The 19,573-nt window shown below is 46.8% G+C and overlaps 5 protein-coding genes and 1 long non-coding RNA gene across 7 annotated transcripts; 2 read left to right on the top strand and 4 right to left on the bottom strand.

Moving 5' to 3' along the window:
• Nucleotides 1–6,816: 6,816 nt before the first annotated feature.
• On the bottom strand, nucleotides 6,817–10,537 carry LOC120902559 (inosine-5'-monophosphate dehydrogenase). The gene is made up of 4 exons (XM_040311401.1): nucleotides 10,076–10,537; nucleotides 9,836–9,986; nucleotides 8,276–9,474; nucleotides 6,817–8,205 (listed from the first exon to the last, which is right to left on the bottom strand). The coding sequence occupies exons 1-4, from the start codon at nucleotides 10,156–10,158 to the stop codon at nucleotides 8,100–8,102; spliced, it is 1,539 nt and encodes a 512-aa protein (XP_040167335.1). The 5' UTR covers nucleotides 10,159–10,537; the 3' UTR covers nucleotides 6,817–8,099.
• Nucleotides 10,538–11,164: 627 nt separating this feature from the next.
• Nucleotides 11,165–12,074, top strand: LOC120901685 (DNA replication complex GINS protein PSF3). The gene is made up of 3 exons (XM_040309827.1): nucleotides 11,165–11,366; nucleotides 11,441–11,546; nucleotides 11,611–12,074. The coding sequence occupies exons 1-3, from the start codon at nucleotides 11,264–11,266 to the stop codon at nucleotides 12,014–12,016; spliced, it is 615 nt and encodes a 204-aa protein (XP_040165761.1). The 5' UTR covers nucleotides 11,165–11,263; the 3' UTR covers nucleotides 12,017–12,074.
• Nucleotides 12,075–12,084: 10 nt separating this feature from the next.
• LOC120901686 (ATP synthase subunit d, mitochondrial) lies at nucleotides 12,085–13,068 on the bottom strand. The gene is made up of 3 exons (XM_040309828.1): nucleotides 12,853–13,068; nucleotides 12,373–12,676; nucleotides 12,085–12,298 (listed from the first exon to the last, which is right to left on the bottom strand). The coding sequence occupies exons 1-3, from the start codon at nucleotides 12,972–12,974 to the stop codon at nucleotides 12,206–12,208; spliced, it is 519 nt and encodes a 172-aa protein (XP_040165762.1). The 5' UTR covers nucleotides 12,975–13,068; the 3' UTR covers nucleotides 12,085–12,205.
• Nucleotides 13,069–13,331: 263 nt separating this feature from the next.
• LOC120901683 (nuclear speckle splicing regulatory protein 1) lies at nucleotides 13,332–14,648 on the top strand. Its single transcript, XM_040309826.1, has 2 exons — nucleotides 13,332–13,432; nucleotides 13,493–14,648. Exons 1-2 carry the CDS (start codon nucleotides 13,422–13,424, stop codon nucleotides 14,598–14,600), a joined length of 1,119 nt encoding a protein of 372 aa, XP_040165760.1. The 5' UTR covers nucleotides 13,332–13,421; the 3' UTR covers nucleotides 14,601–14,648.
• On the bottom strand, nucleotides 14,637–16,360 carry LOC120901682 (NADH dehydrogenase [ubiquinone] 1 alpha subcomplex subunit 10, mitochondrial). Of its 2 annotated transcripts, none has more exons than XM_040309824.1 (3): nucleotides 16,225–16,360; nucleotides 15,761–16,029; nucleotides 14,637–15,680 (listed from the first exon to the last, which is right to left on the bottom strand). In XM_040309824.1, the coding sequence occupies exons 2-3, from the start codon at nucleotides 15,992–15,994 to the stop codon at nucleotides 14,715–14,717; spliced, it is 1,200 nt and encodes a 399-aa protein (XP_040165758.1). In that variant the 5' UTR covers nucleotides 15,995–16,029; nucleotides 16,225–16,360; the 3' UTR covers nucleotides 14,637–14,714. The 2 variants fall into 2 exon arrangements, with proteins under 2 accessions (XP_040165758.1, XP_040165759.1); XM_040309825.1 differs by lacking the exon at nucleotides 16,225–16,360 and adding an exon at nucleotides 16,112–16,131.
• Nucleotides 16,361–17,784: 1,424 nt separating this feature from the next.
• LOC120905025 lies at nucleotides 17,785–18,404 on the bottom strand. Its single transcript, XR_005739852.1, has 3 exons — nucleotides 18,322–18,404; nucleotides 18,071–18,219; nucleotides 17,785–17,945 (listed from the first exon to the last, which is right to left on the bottom strand). It is a non-coding gene; the product is annotated as an uncharacterized LOC120905025 (long non-coding RNA).
• Between the last annotated feature and the right edge of the window lie 1,169 nt (nucleotides 18,405–19,573).

Raw genomic sequence — 19,573 nt, 5'->3', positions numbered from 1 at the left:
TATGTCGTTCGACCACCGCCACACGTTTTTCTATATTTTCCACGTTGAATACACGATGGAGCACTCGAATCTGTTGCCTTCTTTCCCCCGCTCCCCCCATTGGTCGTTTGGCAATGGTCGACAATACGTGCGTATGATGGGATAGGGGAGCAGGGGGGAGGGGGGATGCGAAAATAAAAGATGGTGGCCGGTTTTGGTGGCAACCATCGGGAAAAATCCAATGGTTGCTATTCGGTCCGATTCGCAGAACGAACAGATCGTACCGAGCGATGGGAATGAGAAGAGTGGGGAGGGGTTTATGGCAGCAAAGTGAAGTAGAGGGAAGAGAGAGAGAGAGGCAAGCGAAGTGTACAAAGAGGATAGGAAGAAGGAAAAACTCTCAGAAAAAGGAAAAGAACGATAAACGGGAGTGTTGAGTTTTCAACAAGGATAATTCCCCAGCATTTATATATACACACGTACGGACAGACACACACACACACACAGCAGTAGCAGGCCATGCCGTTGTGCGGTTGTGTGTGTATGTGTGTGTGTTGGTTTGTCAGTGCACCCCACATCGGGGCACTCGCAAATGGGAAGAAAAATTGGATCGACAACATAATCGAGGATGGTATATGCCGTGTATTGGGATTGTGGGTTTAGGGGCGGGATCGACGCGCGGTTGATGGGTTTTGCATAGCACAAAACCTTGGTCTGGGGGAAAACTTGGAGACAATTCACTTCCTGTGCCGCTTCCGCTTCACCGCTTGTGTGGTTAGAAACCATCGACCTTCCCCGCCATGTTGGTCGGTTGGTGGACAGCCGGGTGTTTTGCCTTGCCTAACCATCTAACCTAAGTCCCCCCCCCTCCCCGCAGGGTAGAGAGGGTGGGTGGTATGGGGGAGGGGGCGGATTACTAAGGGCTGGAGGACGATGGGGGAAAGCGCGGGGTGGATTTTGTTGTCGGTGGTTTCGTTTCGCTGGTTTGCGGTGTTTATCTTCTGGCCAACCGTGTGGCCCCCTTACAGTGCGTGGCAAGCACATTGAACTTTGGAAATTTGTTGGCATATTTGTAGAATGTTTTGTTTATTTAAAAAAAATTGCTTGTACATTGATAAAATTCAACCACATTTAAAATGTTCAAAGAGAGCTCTCATGTTCAACAAAGAAAAAATTAATAAACAATAAAACCTTAGGATTAGGACACCTAATCGTTTGTGCTCGTAGACTATTCTTTACCATTTTTTAGAAATATTTTCTATAATTGTATGATTTTAGAACAATAGTTCTTTGTCAAATGATGTATAGCACTTAAATTTTTAATATCATAAATTTTCTAGAGTTAAAGCAAAAGCTGAAGGCTTGCTTTCGAATGAATGAATTACTATTTGGATTTTAAATTAATACAGCAATATTTCCCACTAAAAACACGTTATTTATAAATTGAGGTAAGCAGTTATTATGACAAATTTAATAGTTTTAAAATGGATTGCATGAATACCAAATTGGAGTGCAGCTTGAATTTTCTAACATATTGGGTCCATTTGTGATTCGTTTTTGTTCCATTTTATATCCTCCCTACGTCACCCGGATCTGTGGTCTAATGACAGACGCGCCTGACTTCTGAAAGATCGGTACTAGATCGTTTCCCATTCGGAGCAGAGTATATTCCCCTAGCCCAGTGATGTCTAACTCGTTTTGAAACACGGGGCCGTATTACGGTTCAAAATTACTTCAAATTTACTCATACTTTACTTCAGTGGCGGTCGTCCCAACTCGGAAATTTAATAATTTATATTCAATTGTTCTGTGGTCATTTTGTTGAGGAAAAGAGACTACCAGCACAATACAGTCGACACCTCATACAATAATTCATACCTTTTTTGAGTATTTGGTTTTTCATGGTTTTAATATATCGACCTGATTTTTGCAGAACCATATCTAAAGAGTTCCCTCATAAATGAAGTGATAAAAGTGGTATTTCATTACATGATTTCCGAACCTTCCAGAAAGCCTCAATGTCGGAAAATTGGGAGAAAAAAATAATAATCCGACTGTAGAGTGCTCTTAGGAAACAACTACTAAAACACATGCTACATGCCATCTTTGCGGATACCTTCCCAAACAAGAAACTATGTGTAACTTACATCACTCTTCAATAATCGAACTATTAAAACTGAATGTTGAAACTTTCTTCCTCAATGGATAAACATTAGTACACCCGTTTTCTCTTATCTTATAATTTACAATCTATTTCTGACATATCTGCCCTGGCCAAAGACATTGATATTTAACATACTATACATACAAAAAAAAGAATATAGTAATCATCTAGTTATTCTATTATTCTATCACCCTATAATCGCTAACGGTCGTGTTGGGCGAGCCTAACTTTGGGCTTAACAACTGGCTTTGGCTATCTTTAATTGATTTGACTATAGAGAGGATGAGAATGGTACCCCGAGACCATCAGTGCATTGGGGAACATAACGATGTTGTTTTTTAGAGGCCGTATGACTCGAGGACTGGGGCGGTTCCGTAGTACAGTCATTAACTCGAACGACTCAACAACAAACCCGAAATGGGTTCAATCCTAGAATGGACCATCCCTCCGTAGCAAGGATTTACTAGCCGGCTACGTGGTTATGAATTAAGTCTCGAAAGCCTGTATAGGCCGGCATGTCCGCGTAGGACGTTACGCCAAATAGAAGAAGTCTGCCCTAGCCAAAGACATTGGTTTTTAATATACTATACATACAAAACAAAGAATATAATAATCATCTAGTTATTATTATACAATCGTTAACGGTCGTGGCGGGCGGACCTACCTTTGGGCTTAACAATTGGCTTTGTGGTTATTTTTAGTTGATTTGACCATAGTGAGGATGAGAATGGTGCTCCGAAACGATCAGTGCATTAGGGATTTCAAGGAACATAAAGAAGTTGTTTTTTAGAGGCCGTATGACTCGAGGACTGTATCACGAGATTGACCCAAATGATATAATATATTTAACTTATTGCATCAATGAGTTCATCATTGATTCAGACGAAAGTGATTAGAGACTATTGTAAAAAAATATATATTTGTTCCAATTTTCATAAGCTACTGAACATCTCAATCTCTCATTAATTCCACTGACTTTTACTATAAAAACATGTGGAATAAATTTATCAATTCAATTTTCATAACATTTCCCCACAGCGTCGCACAAATTTCGCCCACCACTGTGTAGCCGCCTGTCGCTCACGCTCTTATTATCCTGCCGACCTGCAAAACCATAGAATAACGAATGAGGTCATCTCTTGCTTATGGTGATGATACCGGGTCCTATGATTTCACCATCGATAGCGTCCCCGGTACCAACCGGTACGAACTTGTTGTACTGCAAGCAAGCAAGCAAAACCAACTAAGAGTTGGCAAAAAAAGTGGGAAAAAAGGGGGAGGAAGTACACTAAAGCACCACCCAAATGGAATGAAAATTTGCCTTCCCCGTGATGCTTTTGCATCTCGCACGAAGAGGCCACATTTTCCAGGTGAATGTGTATCCGTGTGTGTGTGTGTGAGTTGCGAGACTCAGATTCCAATTTTGCTTAACGGAGTGACAAGCCGATCCTGCCAAAGACCATTACCAAAGCGAACCGTTTACAGCGCTGTGTGTCCCACATTTCCGCCACAGCAAGGACATTACATTATTTTCGTGGCCCGTAGGTGGGGGGTTGGACTGATTTATTTCATTTACTGTTCCGTCAACGGTTTGGCACGCAACTTTTCCCTGTTTAGGCGAATTTAAGGTTCGTTTAGAAGCTCCATTTAGCATGAATCATAACGATATCGTAACTGATAAGGTAGAATGACACATAAAACAGAAAAAAAGCAAACCCCGGAGCCCACGCGTTCGAAACTCATAAAACAATGTTTTATTCCTCTCTAAATCCGGTGCGCGCTCCTAAACGCTGTCCACTATTACGATCGGGACGCGTATATAAATTATGGACATCATTCTCTCTCTCTCTCCTATCAATGCTCTTTTCCCACCACCACTACCGTCCACGGCGGTCGGTCGCTCGTCGCATGAAAAGCATGCAGAGCAGGGCCGTTTGATCTTGTCGGCACTATGAATATATGAACAAGCTATGAATATTTAATCGATCGTAAAGAGACTCGGCTCGGATGTGAACTCCAGGCGCAGAACTTTTCCTTTTATTTGCCATTTTTGCACGCTTTGGGTCATTTCCTGGGAAGATACCCGACCGCGTACGTACTTGTCGGGCATGCCTGGTCATCTGCCTGGCTGGACTATCCGTACGCCGCACTGTTTAAGGGTGTAAAAACTAGCCGCGCACTTGTAATTATCGTGTTTTTTTTCTTTGCAAAAAGTATGTTATCAATATGGGTTTGATGATTGATTAATTTAAGCGCGATGTTGGAGTAAATGTTTCGTGAAGTAAAGCGTGATAAAAAGGAAGACAAAAACGATGGACGATGAAATAATTAGGATCCGGACAGCTGATCCGGAATGGATCAGAATGCACACAAAACACGCTATTCAATGTTTATACGATCAGGACGATCAAGGCCGAGGATCAAGGAACAATTAAGAAGTGGATGATCTTAATAGTGTTGCTGCATGAAGATATTTTTTCATGTTATGATTTACATTTAGATTGATTACAACACGTTTTTTTCCGTTCGTTAATTTTACATTCTTGCTTCGTGTTTTATCATGCTCTCAAGGCTCTTCGCTGCGGTTCTCCAGGGTTTTTTGACCATTTCGCAGATAGTTTTGAATTAATTCTAGGTTTTTTTTACTGTGTCACAACATTTTTTGCCAATAAATAGTTAATTTAGTGGTAAGGCTATGCAATGTAGCTCCTAGATACTGGAACATCTTAGGACATATCAAGAGAAACTATTTCCGAGCCATTACAGGTGTTGGAAATGGTCCTTAAGTCATGAAGGTCCTGGAGCTGATCTCAAATCTATACCGTTTTTGGAACTGATTCTGAGCCCATATACTATAGATCCTGGAATTGATACTGGACACATACAGGACCTGAAACTGATTCTAAACCCATATATGTCATGGAATTCAGAACCATATGAACAATGGAGCTCCCGACATCATACTGATCCTGAAACCAATCCTAAGTGAACCAGTACCAACTAATCCCGAACCCATACTGGAGCTGATTACAAATCAACACCGTCCTTGGAACTTGTCCCGAATATATATTGGTCCTAGAACTGATGCAAACTTGTTCGTCGCCATGGAACTAACCCTAGTTCTGGAACTCAAAAAGAACCCCAATTCTGGTGCTGGAATTGAACCCCAATCGTTATCGGTCTTCGAACGTATACTGGCCTCAAATGAACCTTTTCATGATACTGCTCTGGATTCTACATTGATCCTAACCCTAAACCAGTCCAGGAACTGGTCCACAGCTTCTCGACACTGGAACTTTTCCTGAACTCATACCGCAAAATTTAGCAAAAAAGTCAAGAACTCATGGATAAATTCTAATCCTTGTATCTGATCTAATACAAAACAGGAACTTGCACCGATAGACACTCACAGAACTGAACACATGTTCAACCGGGGATCAAAAGGAAAGGAATTTGGTGTATATTGAGTGACATTCGTTGGTAGTGTTGCACACACACACACACATATTAATTGAATCTTGGTAGAATAATTTATACCTCCTTTTTTCACACGACAGGCGGCAAAAACATCCCACACGGCATTTGTTCGCGAATGTTCCGTCGAACGTTCGTTCTCCCCGGGCAAGGATCAAATCATCATACCATCAACAGCGTGAAGTGTTTGCTATATTTTCGGAAAATGGGGACCAAAACCGCGAAGAAGCAAAAGGAAAAACACGTACAAGATTTCCCATTTCCAACTGCTCCGCCCGGGGTCTCTGTGAGGGAAAGCTCCCGTTCGAGTGCTCTCGCGAACGGTAGATTTTCGCTCGAATCTGTCAACATCACAAATCTCGCGAATTGGGTTGGCGGTGGTGGGTGGTACAACTCAATCAACTTTTATCGATTGTCCCCGTTCGTTCGTTCGCTATGCGATGCGAAACCGTGTTGGCACCCGTGTTGTTGTTCAGCAATCACCGCCGTTCCGAGTTGACTTTTATGCCCCGAGTTTTCTACCGTTGAACCGTGTGTCCGTCCATCCGTCGGTGTCTGTCTCCGGGACCTGTGCTCTCGTCGGGTGACATTTTGCACGCCCGACATCTCTATTGTGTGTGTGTGTGTTAACGAGCGGAGCGTAAACTAAAGCTTCGAAAAAATAAATCCTTGTACATGGGGCTTGGCTCTCCACCATCGTACAGAAAACGTCCCGAGGAGTGTAATAACGAGCAAATGGACTGGAGATTTGGAGTATTTGCTGCACAGACAGAAAATAAATGAGATTGGGTTTTGTGTGGTTCGGTTTGCTTCGGTGTTAAGCTCGTCTGCGTTGCATGATTAGAACGTATCGGAGCTGTGCTTGAATTGTGAGGAGAGACACGTTCAACATTATCTAACGCTTACTCACTAATGTTAGTTCACACTCATAGAATGATTCTACATTTTTCATGTTTAAGATTAAACTTGATACTTACGATTTTCATTTAAAAAAATAGCTCTATTTATTAATAACGCTGAAGTTCAACAAATCACTGATGTATCATATGATTGAAGTGCTCTAAAATGAAATAAAAATAAGTACAATCGTTAGTTTTGAATTAGATCTTAGTTTATGGAGTTGATTTGTCCATACCTGGCCCGATATTTCACTCGTATCATCTTTGGATTACTAAAAGCCATCAGCAGCATTAGAAGCATTACTTTATATCGGACCATATGTTTCATCGGTCCATACATTTATTCACTTTTCATTATATCAGTGTCGATCGTACCCACAACTAACACTATTAGACACATAATTGCCATAAAAAGCTCAATAAGGTAGCTCCCCCTACATAGAGTTTGTTATTGTTTGTTGTTGTTGTTTTTTAATAACTTTCTACAATAGTACCGTTCGGAGGTTTGTTTAACAATCTTCCCTGCCTAGAGGAATTGTTCCAGTATGGACAAACTTTTCTTCTACTCCTTCTTGCTCTTGCTGGCGGTTGGAGTAACCCAAGAGTCCTTTGCGAAGGACTTGGGGACTTGGGTGAGGCTTGACGCCGGGACTCGCCCATCCAATTGGACCTTTTTTGCTCTGCTTCTATCGAATGCAATTGGTACACCTTAAATTTAACATATTTCACTGTCAGTAATTATTTTCCTCCCATAATTGAAGCGGCTTGAAGCACGAACCAAAACGACTATTTGCTACACAACTGAAGCCATTCCCCACTCGAATGGCTGGCTGTGTTTGTAGTATTAATGCACATTTTGAATTTTCCCACACCTAGGCCAACGTTGTGGTTGTTGTTGAAATTAGTAACACATCTCATGTAATACTACCACCCCGAAAATTGCTCTTTGCCATGCTAATTTGGTTTCTCCAACGTGGAGAAAAGAGAACATGTTTTGTTTTGCAGTGGAAAACGGTTGCGGCGACGGGCACGGTACGCGAAATCTACTTCACTCTCTCTCTCTGTCACCGTTTAAATCAGTGACCAAAGAGAAGAACGAGATTGAAATGGTTGTTTAAATCTTAAATTATGGTGACAGACTATGTGATTGATTGTTACATTTTGTTGCCATATTTTTGTTTTACGCAAACTTAAACTTAATTAAATGTGTTTTGGAAGTGTGATTTTTGCTCTTTACCGTCGCTAACAAAGAAAAACGGCGCTCGCGTTGTACGCCAGCAACTACCTGTAAGCTGTGTCGCGTATGTCCAAATGTTCCCTAACTCCCATGGTTTGTATGTTTGCTAGAAACATGTCTTACTTAATAACTGTCACGAACTCTACACAGTATGCTTACAGCGGTAGATGTTAGACAAATGTGATCACTTTTAGCCCCAAAATTTCAGTGTCTCGCTGTTGCAGGGCGTTTCTTTTTTCTTTTTTTAAGTGTCTGTGCCACCACAAAATGCCGCTCTGCGCTGCGCCTTCCATCGAACCGTACCGGAGACCCCTCACGGAAGGTGCTCCTGGGCGTTGGGTTGATCTCAGAACAGGCGCTTCTCGTACGAGAACAGACCGTGCACGTTACCCTCGAGCTGGGCCGAGTGGGTGCGCTTCATGAAGCGCAGCTCACCGTTGTAGATCATTTTTCTGCAGGAAAACAAACGATGAGTAATTCGATTATTGAAAAAAAAAATGTATTAAAACTATCAAAACTCACCTTAAGTTAGCGATGGAACGTGCGCCAATGTCCTGGCAGCTGTGCTGCAGCCCGCACAGCAGGTACGGCACGAAGCGCAGGATCGAGCCCTTGTCCACAATCGAACCGCTCACGCCCTGCGCCACCCGCATCTTCTCAATCTCCGTGTGGTAGTAGCGCGAGCTGGCCGACCCCTTGCCGTCCTTGCGCTCCATCGCCTCCAAGCTGCCCATGCCACGGTACTTCTTCAGCCGCACGCCATCGCTGAAGTAGTACTCCCCGGGCGCCTCCGAAGTGCCGGCCAGCAGCGATCCCATCATCACCGCGGACGCGCCCAGCGACAGCGCCTTCACGATGTGCCCGATCGACTGAATGCCACCGTCCGCAATGACCGGCACGCCGTACTGGCGGGCCAGATTGCACACCTGATACACGGCCGTGGCCTGCGGGCACCCGCACGCCATCACCTCCTGCGTGATGCAGATCGAGCCCGAGCCCATGCCGACGCGCAGCGCATCGCACCCGGCCGTGATGAGATTGTACGCCTGCTGGCGCGTCACCACGTTGCCCGCAATCACCTGCAGCGACGGGTACTTCTCCTTGATGTACTTGATCATGTTGATCTGGTAGAGCGAGTTGCCCTGGGACGAATCGAGCACGATCACGTCCACCCCGTTTTGGTACAGCAGCTCCAGCCGCTCCTTGTCCTCGTCGCGCGTACCGATCGCAGCGCCGACCAGCAGCTGCTTGTTGCTGTCCTTCAGTGCGTTCGGGTAGGTGCGGCCCTTCTTCAGATCGGTGCGCGCAATCAGTGCGACCAGCTCGCCCGTCTTGTTCACGATCGGCAGCTTGCCCTTTTTGCTCTTCTCCATAATGTTGTTCGCTTCCTGCAGCGTCACCCCGTTCGGGGCGGTAATGAGATCCTCCAGCTTCGTCATGATGTCCTTCAGCTTGATGTCCACGTCGTGCTCGCGGAAGTCGATGTCGCGCGACGTCACGATGCCGACCAGCCGGGTGCCGATTTTGCCATTCTCCGTGATCGGGTAGCCGGTGAAGCCGTTCTTGCGCTTCGCCTCCAGCACGTCCGCGACGGTGTTTTCCGGTCCCATCACCAGCGGGTCGCGGATGAAGCCATGCTTGTACTTCTTCACCTTGTGCACCTCGTTCGCCTGGTACTCGGGGGTGCAGTTGTGATGGATAATGCCGATGCCACCGCACAGCTATTGTGTGGAATGGGGATGGAATAGCCAAGAAATAGAACAGCAAAACTATAAGTAAACTAATGTCTTGTCTGGTGCATTTTTGTGGGGTTTCTTTCTCTCACTCTCTCTCTTTCTCTCTAAAGACATCACCAGGAAACCTTTTAAACGTTGCTGTCGAACGCAACAAGTGAAGGGGTTGAGACGGGGTGGAATTATTATTTCTCTTGCGTCACATCCTCCTCAACCCCCTTTCGGCAGTCCATCCGCAGAAAAGGTTTGTTTTTCAAAACACACATGCCGCGAGCTGCAAAACACGCACACATGCCGCGAGAGAGGGAAAGAGCGAGCGAGAATGTGAAAGAGAACGCGTTCTACTCACCGCCATCGAGATAGCCATTTCGGCTTCGGTCACCGTATCCATGGGCGAGGAGACGAGCGGTGCCTTCAGCATGATTTTCTTCGTCAGCGGCGAAGACAGGTCCACCTCCTCCGCCGTGAAATCGATGTAACCGGGCAGGATGATAAAGTCACTAAAAGGTTGAAGCAATGTAGCAGGGATGCGACGGGGTACATCAAAACATATGTTTCGGCCAGGTGCTGGACCGCACCGCCTACTTACTTGTACGTCAGGCCGTCACTTTTCCGGAACAGCTCCTCGCAGGAAAGCCCATCCTGCAGATTGTTGGACGTGCCGTTCTCCATCGTCCTTAGTCCAGGCGGAATTAACCACGCGTTGCCTGTTGGCCACACACCAAACACACACGCACGCACGCACGCCTCTTTAGGATTGCGCAAAAACACGTGGTGATGGGGAAACTCGATACACCGTGTGGCCGAGTGATGTTACCACGCAAATCTCGTGGTTCGTGAGGAGCAAAAAGGCGACAGCTGTTTGTTTTGAGCTCAGCTGGAATGATAACGCTAACGGTTGCAATGGGGTTGTCGTGTGTTTTGCGGTGCAAAAAAAATGGTAGTTTTTCCTCGTTACAATACAGGCAACAGATTATTGGCACCGCGAGAGCAACTTCCACTCCACCACATTTGCCACAAGAAATTGAACGTTTCGTGCCCGGTCGGAGGGTGTCGGACCATGTCGCACTGTTTGACAGTCAAGGTGGCCTCACTTTACCACTCCGCGCAGACACACCGCACTGAGAAGTCAACCCGCTAGGGTCAGAGTAGCCAGTAATACTGATTTTTGAATCTATTCTACCGAAAATCACAGATTTCTGCATAACACTGACTGACAAGTTATGAAACTATTTCACAAATCATTTTTTGCATTAAATTCCATTGAAATCACTAGTGAATAGAACAAGAAACTCAAAAATGTCAACTAAGGCAGCGCTCTAGCAGCAATCGAACACGACATCGAAGAAGAAAAATATATGGGATTAGACATGTTCGATTTGATTGCCAACAAATCGAACATGTCTAGTCCCTTACATTTTTCGTTTTTGAAGTCGTGTTCGATTGCTGCTAGAGCACCTGGTAAGGCCCATGTCATTGCTTTTTCGCATGCGATTTTATCGGAAGGCCTGTCAAATTTTTGTATGGGATTCGACAGATAACGTCGCACAATGAAATCGTTGCAATTCGTCACATTGAAACTGAGCTAAAAATTAAAAAACCTACCGACAACTACCACAAAAAACTGAAATTGCTACCGAAAACCGCCAAAATAATCTGGTCACACTGTCCAGGAGCGTTCGCAAACGGAAAACAGCTGACAGGTTGCGATTGCCACAGACCAAAGGGCGCTAAAAACGTTGCAAATCAAAATAGAAAAATTTAGCTCCGAATCGCAATGAATATTCCAAGCTTTCGGCCCAACTACTACAGCCTGGACGATATTGCGATAACGCAGGAACGCATACCATGCCGCACGACGCAGGATCTCCACATGATGGGTAAGGGCGATTTGATATGGGTGGCAGTGGCCATTTTTCAACCACCGACTGAGCGCTTTTGTGTTGTGTTGCAGGTTTTCTGGACGCTTCGGAAAAATCTCCCAACCTATCGAACAACCACACGCTCGAGCTTCCGCTTTGGGTGATGCTCACGCAAGACGATAGAAATCCACACTTTGAGTGCGTAACGCCTTGCTTTGCGGAGTACGTTTAAGGCCAACTATGATTATCTTCTCCCTTTTAGAGCTCTTGTCCCGGACATCTACAGTGCGGCCTATAAGGAAATCTACCAAGCGGATGCGAATTACGTGGAGCTCGGTGCGCTTTGCAAGTTTTACTTCGAGCTGGGCATGTACCTGACGCGCTACCAGAACAACAACAGCGTGGCGGAGATGCTTTACACCACGGCACAGGAGCGGCTCAAGGGGCTGAAGGATCTGTGCCAGAATGTGGGTAACGATAGCTTGAACGTGGCCAGCAAGTTCGACTTCAGCGAGCGGTTGCTGTTCAACGAGGGCACCAAAACGAACAAGCTGTTCGACGATTGGCTGCAGGAGCGGCAGGTCCACATCAAATCGACCGAGATTGCGATCAACATACGCAAGCGGAAGCGAAGTCCGGACGGGGAAACGCAGGAGGAGCAACAGTAAAACGGGAAATTGCTTTTTCTTTGGTCAAAATACACGGGGTTGTTTCTTCAAAAACGAATCTGCTGATGTACGGTGTGTTGTTAGCGAACAGCAATCTGCTTTATTTCTATTCCGGATCTACGCCGGCCGGTACCAATCGTTGACGTCACTGTGCGCTCCACAATGAGCCGACCCCGTCGTCGTCGTCGCTTAATGGTGTGGCTCAGCGTTCGGTGCACCAGGTTCCTGCTCCTCCGGGGTGTGTGGCCAGAACGACGGACGGTTGATGGGATCCAAGGCTTGCTAAAGGTGGAGAAATAGAAAGGGAAAGCATTTAGCAACATCCAGCAGAAAACGTAGACATTTGTCGACCTCACCTCAGGGAATGAGTCTTTGAAGTCCTCCATCGTCATCTGGTCGAACGGCAGCAGCGCCTTCAGGGTGGCGATCTGGGTCTGGTAGTCGGAAATGCGCACCTCCGACTCCTTCACGAACTTGGCGATATCCTGCTGGACCTCCTTCTCCTGCGCCTCCACCAGCTTGGTCACGTTATCGACCGGGTACGGGATCTGCAGGCCTTCGTACGCCTTCTGGAACTTGTCCACCATGCCGGCCACGGGGACATTCTTCTTGTAGAACGACCAGTCGATTTTCGGCGGTGTCTCCGGGTTGGCAACAACGCTGTGGTAAGAGGATGGTTACGGACGGACGGGGGAGCCACAAAAAAAAGTTACAAAAGCGATTACGAAACACAGCACACTTTGTGATGGTGGAATCTCTTCCAATGGAGAGATTCGGCCTGCTTGCCGGACGGGGCACCCTACCACCCCCGCGGGCCGGGCGAACCTTTTACCCACCTGCGCAGATATTTGTCGCTCTTCGTCTTGAACGCGGCCAGGTTAGCCTTCTGGTTCGGGGGCACGCGCTCGGCCAGAGCGGCCCAGTTCACACTCGATTGAGCAATTCGACGGGAGGCCATCGTTCGCGTTTTCCAAAATAATCACCGACACAACTCCGGACAAAAATATGTGCGATTCTGCTTTCGGCGAGAATGAGAAAATCGTGCTTACATAATTTGACAGGTCCGGACATTGTGCTCGAATCGAGCAGCTCGTTGACAGCGGAGGCTAAAAGTGGGAGCGCGTTCATGAGCAAATCGTTTTATAAAATTAAATAAAAAAGATTACAAGATTACAGAAAATAGAAAAACAGATTCAGAACACGCTTAAGCTAAAAGAATGCGAATAATGCCTCCAGTTTTCTGCTAAATTTTCCGTTGTTTTCAAAATGTTTCGAATAAATAAATTATTTTAAATTATCTCAATCATTCCCGCTGCCACATTAATTGTCCTTGTGGTCGACCAGACTCATCCAGTTTGTTTGCCGCCGTTTGTTTACATTCGTTCCGCGCGAGCATCATTCCACGATGTCCAAAAAGTAAGTTTCTCTTGATTTACTTCACAAATTCGATGTAATCTTGCAATTCCTCCCCTTCAGATACGGTTTAATTGATCGTGCCGCCGATGCCGGTCCGGTGAAAAAGCATGCCGCCTTCGCCAGTGACTCCGACTCGGACGAGGCCGGCACGAGCAAGGTGAAGATCGAGCTGGGCGCCAACCAGAAACGCCAGGCACAGGCCGCGCAGCAGAAAGCGATCGAGGAAGACCCGACGATCTATCAGTACGACGAGCTGTACGACGATATGGTGGAGCAGCGGGAAAAGACGGCCACCCAGGGAAAGGAGCTGGCGGTGGACCGGAAACCGAAGTACATCGGCAAGCTGATGGAGACGGCCGAGCGGCGGAAGAAGGAACAGGAGCGCCGGATCGAGCGGCAGGTCCAGAAGGAGCGCGACGCGGAGGGGGAAAAGTTTAAGGACAAGGAATCGTTCGTCACGTCCGCGTACCGTGCCAAGCTGGAGGAGATGAAGAAGCTGGAGGAGCAGGAAAAGCGCGAAGAGTACCTGGAGACGATCGGGGACGTTACGAAGCAGTCCGATTTGGGCGGGTTTTATCGTCACATTTACCAGCAGAAGACCAAGCACGAGGAGAAAGGTGATGATGAGAAGGAGGAGAAGGAGGGCAAGGTGGACACAAAAGCGGGAGAGGTGAAGGAAGCGGTGGAAGAGCGTGAAAAAGAGTCCCCGGAGAAGGTGGAAAAGCAGGAGCGTCCCAAGGCGTCCTCACAGCGGGAAAGGAAATATCGTAAGCGGGTGTCGGATGATGAAAACGAGGCCGCGGCGGAAAGTAACGAGCCCAAGGAGAGGACACATTTGCAGTCGAATTTGGATGCGGATTCAGATTTTAGCATCGATTCGGACAGTAGCAGCGAGGATTCGGAAGGCGAGCAGGAAAAGGATCAACCAAAGGGTGAGCCTGTTGAGGGAGAAAAGGAAACGAACGGACATGCAGCAAGCGCACCCACCGTGCCGGTTGAAGGAGCCCAGGAATCAGTGAAAGAGGAGAACACGGCGGAGGAAGAACCGGCGGCAAAAAAGCCAAAACCGCCGCCGATCGACATTTGGAAGAAGCGAACCGTTGGCGATGTGTTTGAGGCGGCCCGGCAACGATACTTCGAACGACGCCAGATGCAAGAATCCTGCTAACTTTCAAATAAACAAGCAAATACACGACTGAGGGTGTTAAGTTAACAATTTAGTTTATTACACTGCGACTCCTCTCACAGGAAATTATGGTGCCCGGGTATTGTTGCAAGTATCTTACAGCGTGTTGCGGAAGTCGGCCTTCATCTTGGTGAGGATGCCGGTGTCGCCGCACTCCTCGTTGTAGCCCTTGCGGAACTGCATGCCAGGGGCCGAGTACCAGACGTCGTACCACGCCTTGAAGTCGTCCGGCGACACGGTCAGCTCGGGTACGTCGAACCGCGGCACGTTCAGCGAGTTCATCAGGTCCGGCTTGTTCATGTACCGGCAGCGGGCCTCGGTCCAGTCCTCCTCGTTCTCCATCACCCAGTCGCGCATCTTCGGGTCGTCCTTGTCGAACCGGTCGAAATCGATGCGCTCGATGTCCTCCACCACCACCTCCGTCTCACCGTAGTCCGACCAGTCGTAGATCAGCAGCTCGGCGTGTGTGCTGATGTCCTTCAGATACTGCTGCTTGTAAATCGTCTCGATGTCCTTCAGATACTGGTCGGTCAGGGCCTTCGAGCTGACCTCGGCCGGGTTGGCCCGCTTCTTGATGCGCTGCTTCACCACGTCCACCGGCACGTCCAGATAGATGACCAGGTGCGGCTTCATCAGGTCGCAGAACGTGTTCTTCACTAGATCGTAGTACACCGAACGGGCACCCTTGGAAACGTACCCGTTGCGGAACATCGCCTCGAGAAAGACGAAGTCCGAGTAGACGCTGCGGTCCAGCACCACGCCCTCGCCCGTACTGAACAGATGGGCCAGCGCGTCCGCGTACTGCGAGAAGCGCTCCACCAGCATGCGCACCTGGAAGGAGGCCGCGTTGCGGTGGGTCGGATTTTGATGAAATTTCGTCACGTCGAAGCTCTGCATGGTGGCGGGCAGCTTGGCATCGAGCTGGCGCATATCGTACCCGTACGGGTTGATGTAGTAGTTGTCCATCGTCACCTCCGGGAAGTATTTCATCTCCAGCTCCGCGGCGAGCTCCTTGGCGAAGGCGGATTTTCCTGCCGCGATCGGGCCATCAACCACTACGACCTAAAACGGAAGCACAGACGGAGGACAGTTCATTGCGATTGGTGTTGCCATTTGTTGCTGCGTATTTCCAACCCGCACACCTTCGTGTTCTCGTCGAACCGGCTGGTCGTGTTCTTGCGCAGCACGTCCATGCACGCATTCCAGGCAGTGTATTGCTTCTCCAAGTACGGGAACGGTTTCGGCTTGCTCAGCTTCGAGCCGCGCAGCGTCTTGCCGGAGATGTTGCGCGCCGCGATGAAGAGCGGCGTTGCCGGGGACCCTGCCCCCGGCGTACCCTTCACCAGGCGAACTCCAATGCGGAAAACACCCGACATGGTTCGATGGGGCACCAGTAGCAGCAGCACTAAAGCTGAAAGGGGGAGGAGTGGAGAGAAAACGGGATGATCACACAATCAAAACAACGTTCACTCCCGGTGCGGCAGTAAAATTACGTAAGAACGGAATCGGTTTACGGATGGCCAAAACGTCCGGCCGTTCCCGGGTCACATGGATTGGGTGAGAGTGGAGGGGAAGCGTGAAGAAAAAGCACGGACAGTGAAAATACCTTGCGTGAAAGACCAAAAGGGAACCGGGAAATGCTGCACAAGCTGATAAAAACACTTGGCAGCCTGAGTTGGGTCGAATATTTTCTTCGTTAGTGCTGTTTTAGATGCGTTTGACACGGTGCCAGCTGTCAAATTTGACGGGACGGGTGAAAGTGATCTAAAATGATGGACAGCGGGAAGGCCACCAACAGCCACGTGGTCAGATCGAATTTGAATATTTTAAATTCAAATTAAATTAGTAAACAATCGTTTAATTTATATTTATGTTATTTTTGGTAAAAAATCACACAATGAATTCGGTTAGAATGCTAAAATGGTTTCAAATGGAAATGATCTTCTTTCATGAAAATGGTAAAATTTCCCATCGGTTAAATACTGTCTGCTAAACGGAGTCTTTTAGGACTCCTTCTGACCTGAGAGCTTGAACCGTTTAGATCCCGTTTAGGAGTCGTTTAGTGCCTTTGTGGAATGGGTTCAGAATCAGTTGGGTTGGAGAACAGCTCCAGAATCTGCCTTAGATTCTATATAAGTTTCACGCCCTATCAGTTCATGGACTAATCATATGGGTCAAGATCAAGATCATTTCAAGGACTGGAATGATTTCAATATCTGTTCCAGGACTAGTATAGAAGCAGGAACAGATCCAGGACTGGTATAGGTTCGAGATCATTCCAGGACCGATATGGATTCAGGATGAGTTCCAAGACCGTTGTAGATTCAGCACCAATTCTGTTATCTGGGTGTGGGTTCAATTCAGTTCCTGGACCAGTATGCATTCTTTGAAAAAGAGCTCTGGTAAATGTTCTGCATCAGTTTCTATACATATGCCCCTTGGATTTAAAAAGGATCTCCAAAAAGCGAAGCATTTAAGCGGAATATCCCAATCACCGTGTTGATTTAAATAGTACATTATAAAAATCCTCATGATAGAGTTTTGTTCTTTTTTTCTGCTTTCGGTATTACGATCTTCGAAATTATGTTAAGAAGTTAAATCACTTCCAGATGTGAAACACATCTTATAAGAAGGAGAAAGTCGTTTATATTGCTTTATACTAGTCATTTCTTAATGCCTGATAAGCAAAGTATCAATATCTTTAACAAGTATAGTTATGACAGTCAAACAGAACACATAAAATAATAAAAGAACGAATATTACAAGCAGAACCCAAATAACTTTGAACTATACAAACCCTAGTCCGAGCCAAACTGCCATTTTCAATTCTTCGGAAAATCCACAGATGAAAACTACGATCCTTGAAATGTACTCCCAAAACAGCACCGAAACTTTAACAATCAAGCGGTAAAATGGGTGGAGAACTGAATCCCACCAGACTAAAAGTTCACTAAGCCAACCGATATTAACGTTTGCGAAACGTTGTGTTAATCTTTCTCGCATCTATCATCACACCGTGCGCAGAGAATCCGAAGCTGATAGTGTTTTGATGACAAACAGACCAGTGACGATAGAAAAGAAACTAACTGAATTCAATTAAGAGCAAATGACTTCATTTCATCCACACACACACACACATACCTTCGGATGCTTCGGCCCTGGTTCTGCATTGGCACAGGGGAAAAACTTTCACCGAAAAAGTTCCCGCTCGTCGAACCAACACCAAACCAAAGGTGGTCCGAGTTGCCGAAGCTCGCTGTCTCTGCAGTTCAGAAAAGTTGTCCGCAAACTGGAACAGCTGTCAAGCAAACGTCTCATGATCATCATCTCGATCAAACGTAGATTAAAGGATGGTTTGAGGTTTGAGGTTCCAAAAAAAAAAAGAAGAAACAAGGGCGCAACTTGAAAGCAAGCGAAAGAAAGTGAAGAGCGAAGACAAGAAAACTACTTACGAGTGAAACATCAATACTAATGCCAGCATCAATTGCATCGCCTCCTGTGGGAGCTAAGTATATCGGTCGCGTTCGTCGCCCGCAAGTCACGCTGCTGCTGCTGCACTTACGGCATGGCGTGCATCTCTGGCAGCGAGCGGCTCCTAATGCTACCGATGATCGGCAGAGCGATAGTGAGTGAGAAACTTTATCCGGCACAGAAAAGTGGCACGGAAAATGGGAAATGCCGCACACACACGCGCAAAACTTACCTGGGAACAGATATAGGGGAAGAAAACTTGAAGCGAAAAGTACGGTGCACTAAAAGTTCAGGCCACCATCCGTTCAAGGCGAGGGCACGGTAGGCAAAGAAACAAGTGCGCAACTAAGTTGTGACCAACCGTTTAGGTAAAGGTTAGCCGTAAATATCGTACCGGTGGAATGGGGAGAGAAAGACAGAAAAAGAAATGCAACAAGAGTACGAAAATAACAAACACCGCAGACACTTTTCCCGGTACCAGGGGGAAAATGGAAACGCCCAAGGCAACAGACAGGTGAGTGAGCGAAGCGTATTGGTCTGCGCGTGTGTCTGTGTATGTACCTGTGTTGAGTCGAAGAATTATGTGGCAAGTTTGAAAGACGATAGTTTCTTCACTTTTCCGCTAGAGTAAGTGCGATGTGTGTTTCTCAAGGGGGATGCAGGAAAATGTTTATCTTCACAACCTTGGTCGGGTTAAATTTGTTTATGGTCGTGGTTTCTTTTTTCCCGTTTATCATTTTTCACAACTTTCATATGCAAATCAGCACATCATTTGCTTGGGTGGAAAGCTGTAGCAAGTTAACAGCAAAGGAACGATAATTGGAAGGTTAGTAATTGGTTAGTGCGCTGTCAGGGTTCGCTTTGAGTATCTTCAAAGCAATTTTTCGCAACAACTTGGTCTTCGCAAACATCCAAGACATCTTTTGTGGTACAAATCGAAACGAAACGAACCTGAAAAAAGGAGTAAAAATTCAATAAAAGTCCATCTTTTTTCGATAATTTGGCGAGAACGCCGAGCGCGATGTGTGCAGCCGGAAGCTTCTACGTGCTCACATCCCATTCCCGTTGAATCGCTCGAAACAATTCGCTTTTCGTTTCGTATCACTTAAGCGCAAAGCGTACAGGCCGCCAACTGGTGTTGGCGCCAATGCCGGTCGCGATTTGATGAAGTGATGATGGTAATTTTTCTCCATCTCGTATGTATCGCCATGCGACAATGAAGACAAACGATCTGCTGGTTGAGAGCGGACGCGTGCGCTTGGTGTCGTGCGCAAAACGGGAGGGGCTGCCACATGGATCGCGCGTCTTGGTGCGATACAAACATCTTCATCCTATAGAGTCGTATGCCGGCGTACGTCCTTTATTCTTTCATTTCCGCCACGAAAGCAATCGCAGCTGCTCACACATTTCGTGATCGTGATAGCACGCTGTGTGTGGCTTCTGTGCACTTCCCTCCCAACCGAATGGCGAAAATTTAATAATCG

The sequence above is a fragment of the Anopheles arabiensis genome, chromosome 3 (assembly GCF_016920715.1).
Source record: "Anopheles arabiensis isolate DONGOLA chromosome 3, AaraD3, whole genome shotgun sequence".
Taxonomy (NCBI): Eukaryota; Metazoa; Arthropoda; class Insecta; order Diptera; family Culicidae; genus Anopheles; species Anopheles arabiensis.
This window is presented reverse-complemented; position numbering and strand designations above follow the sequence as displayed.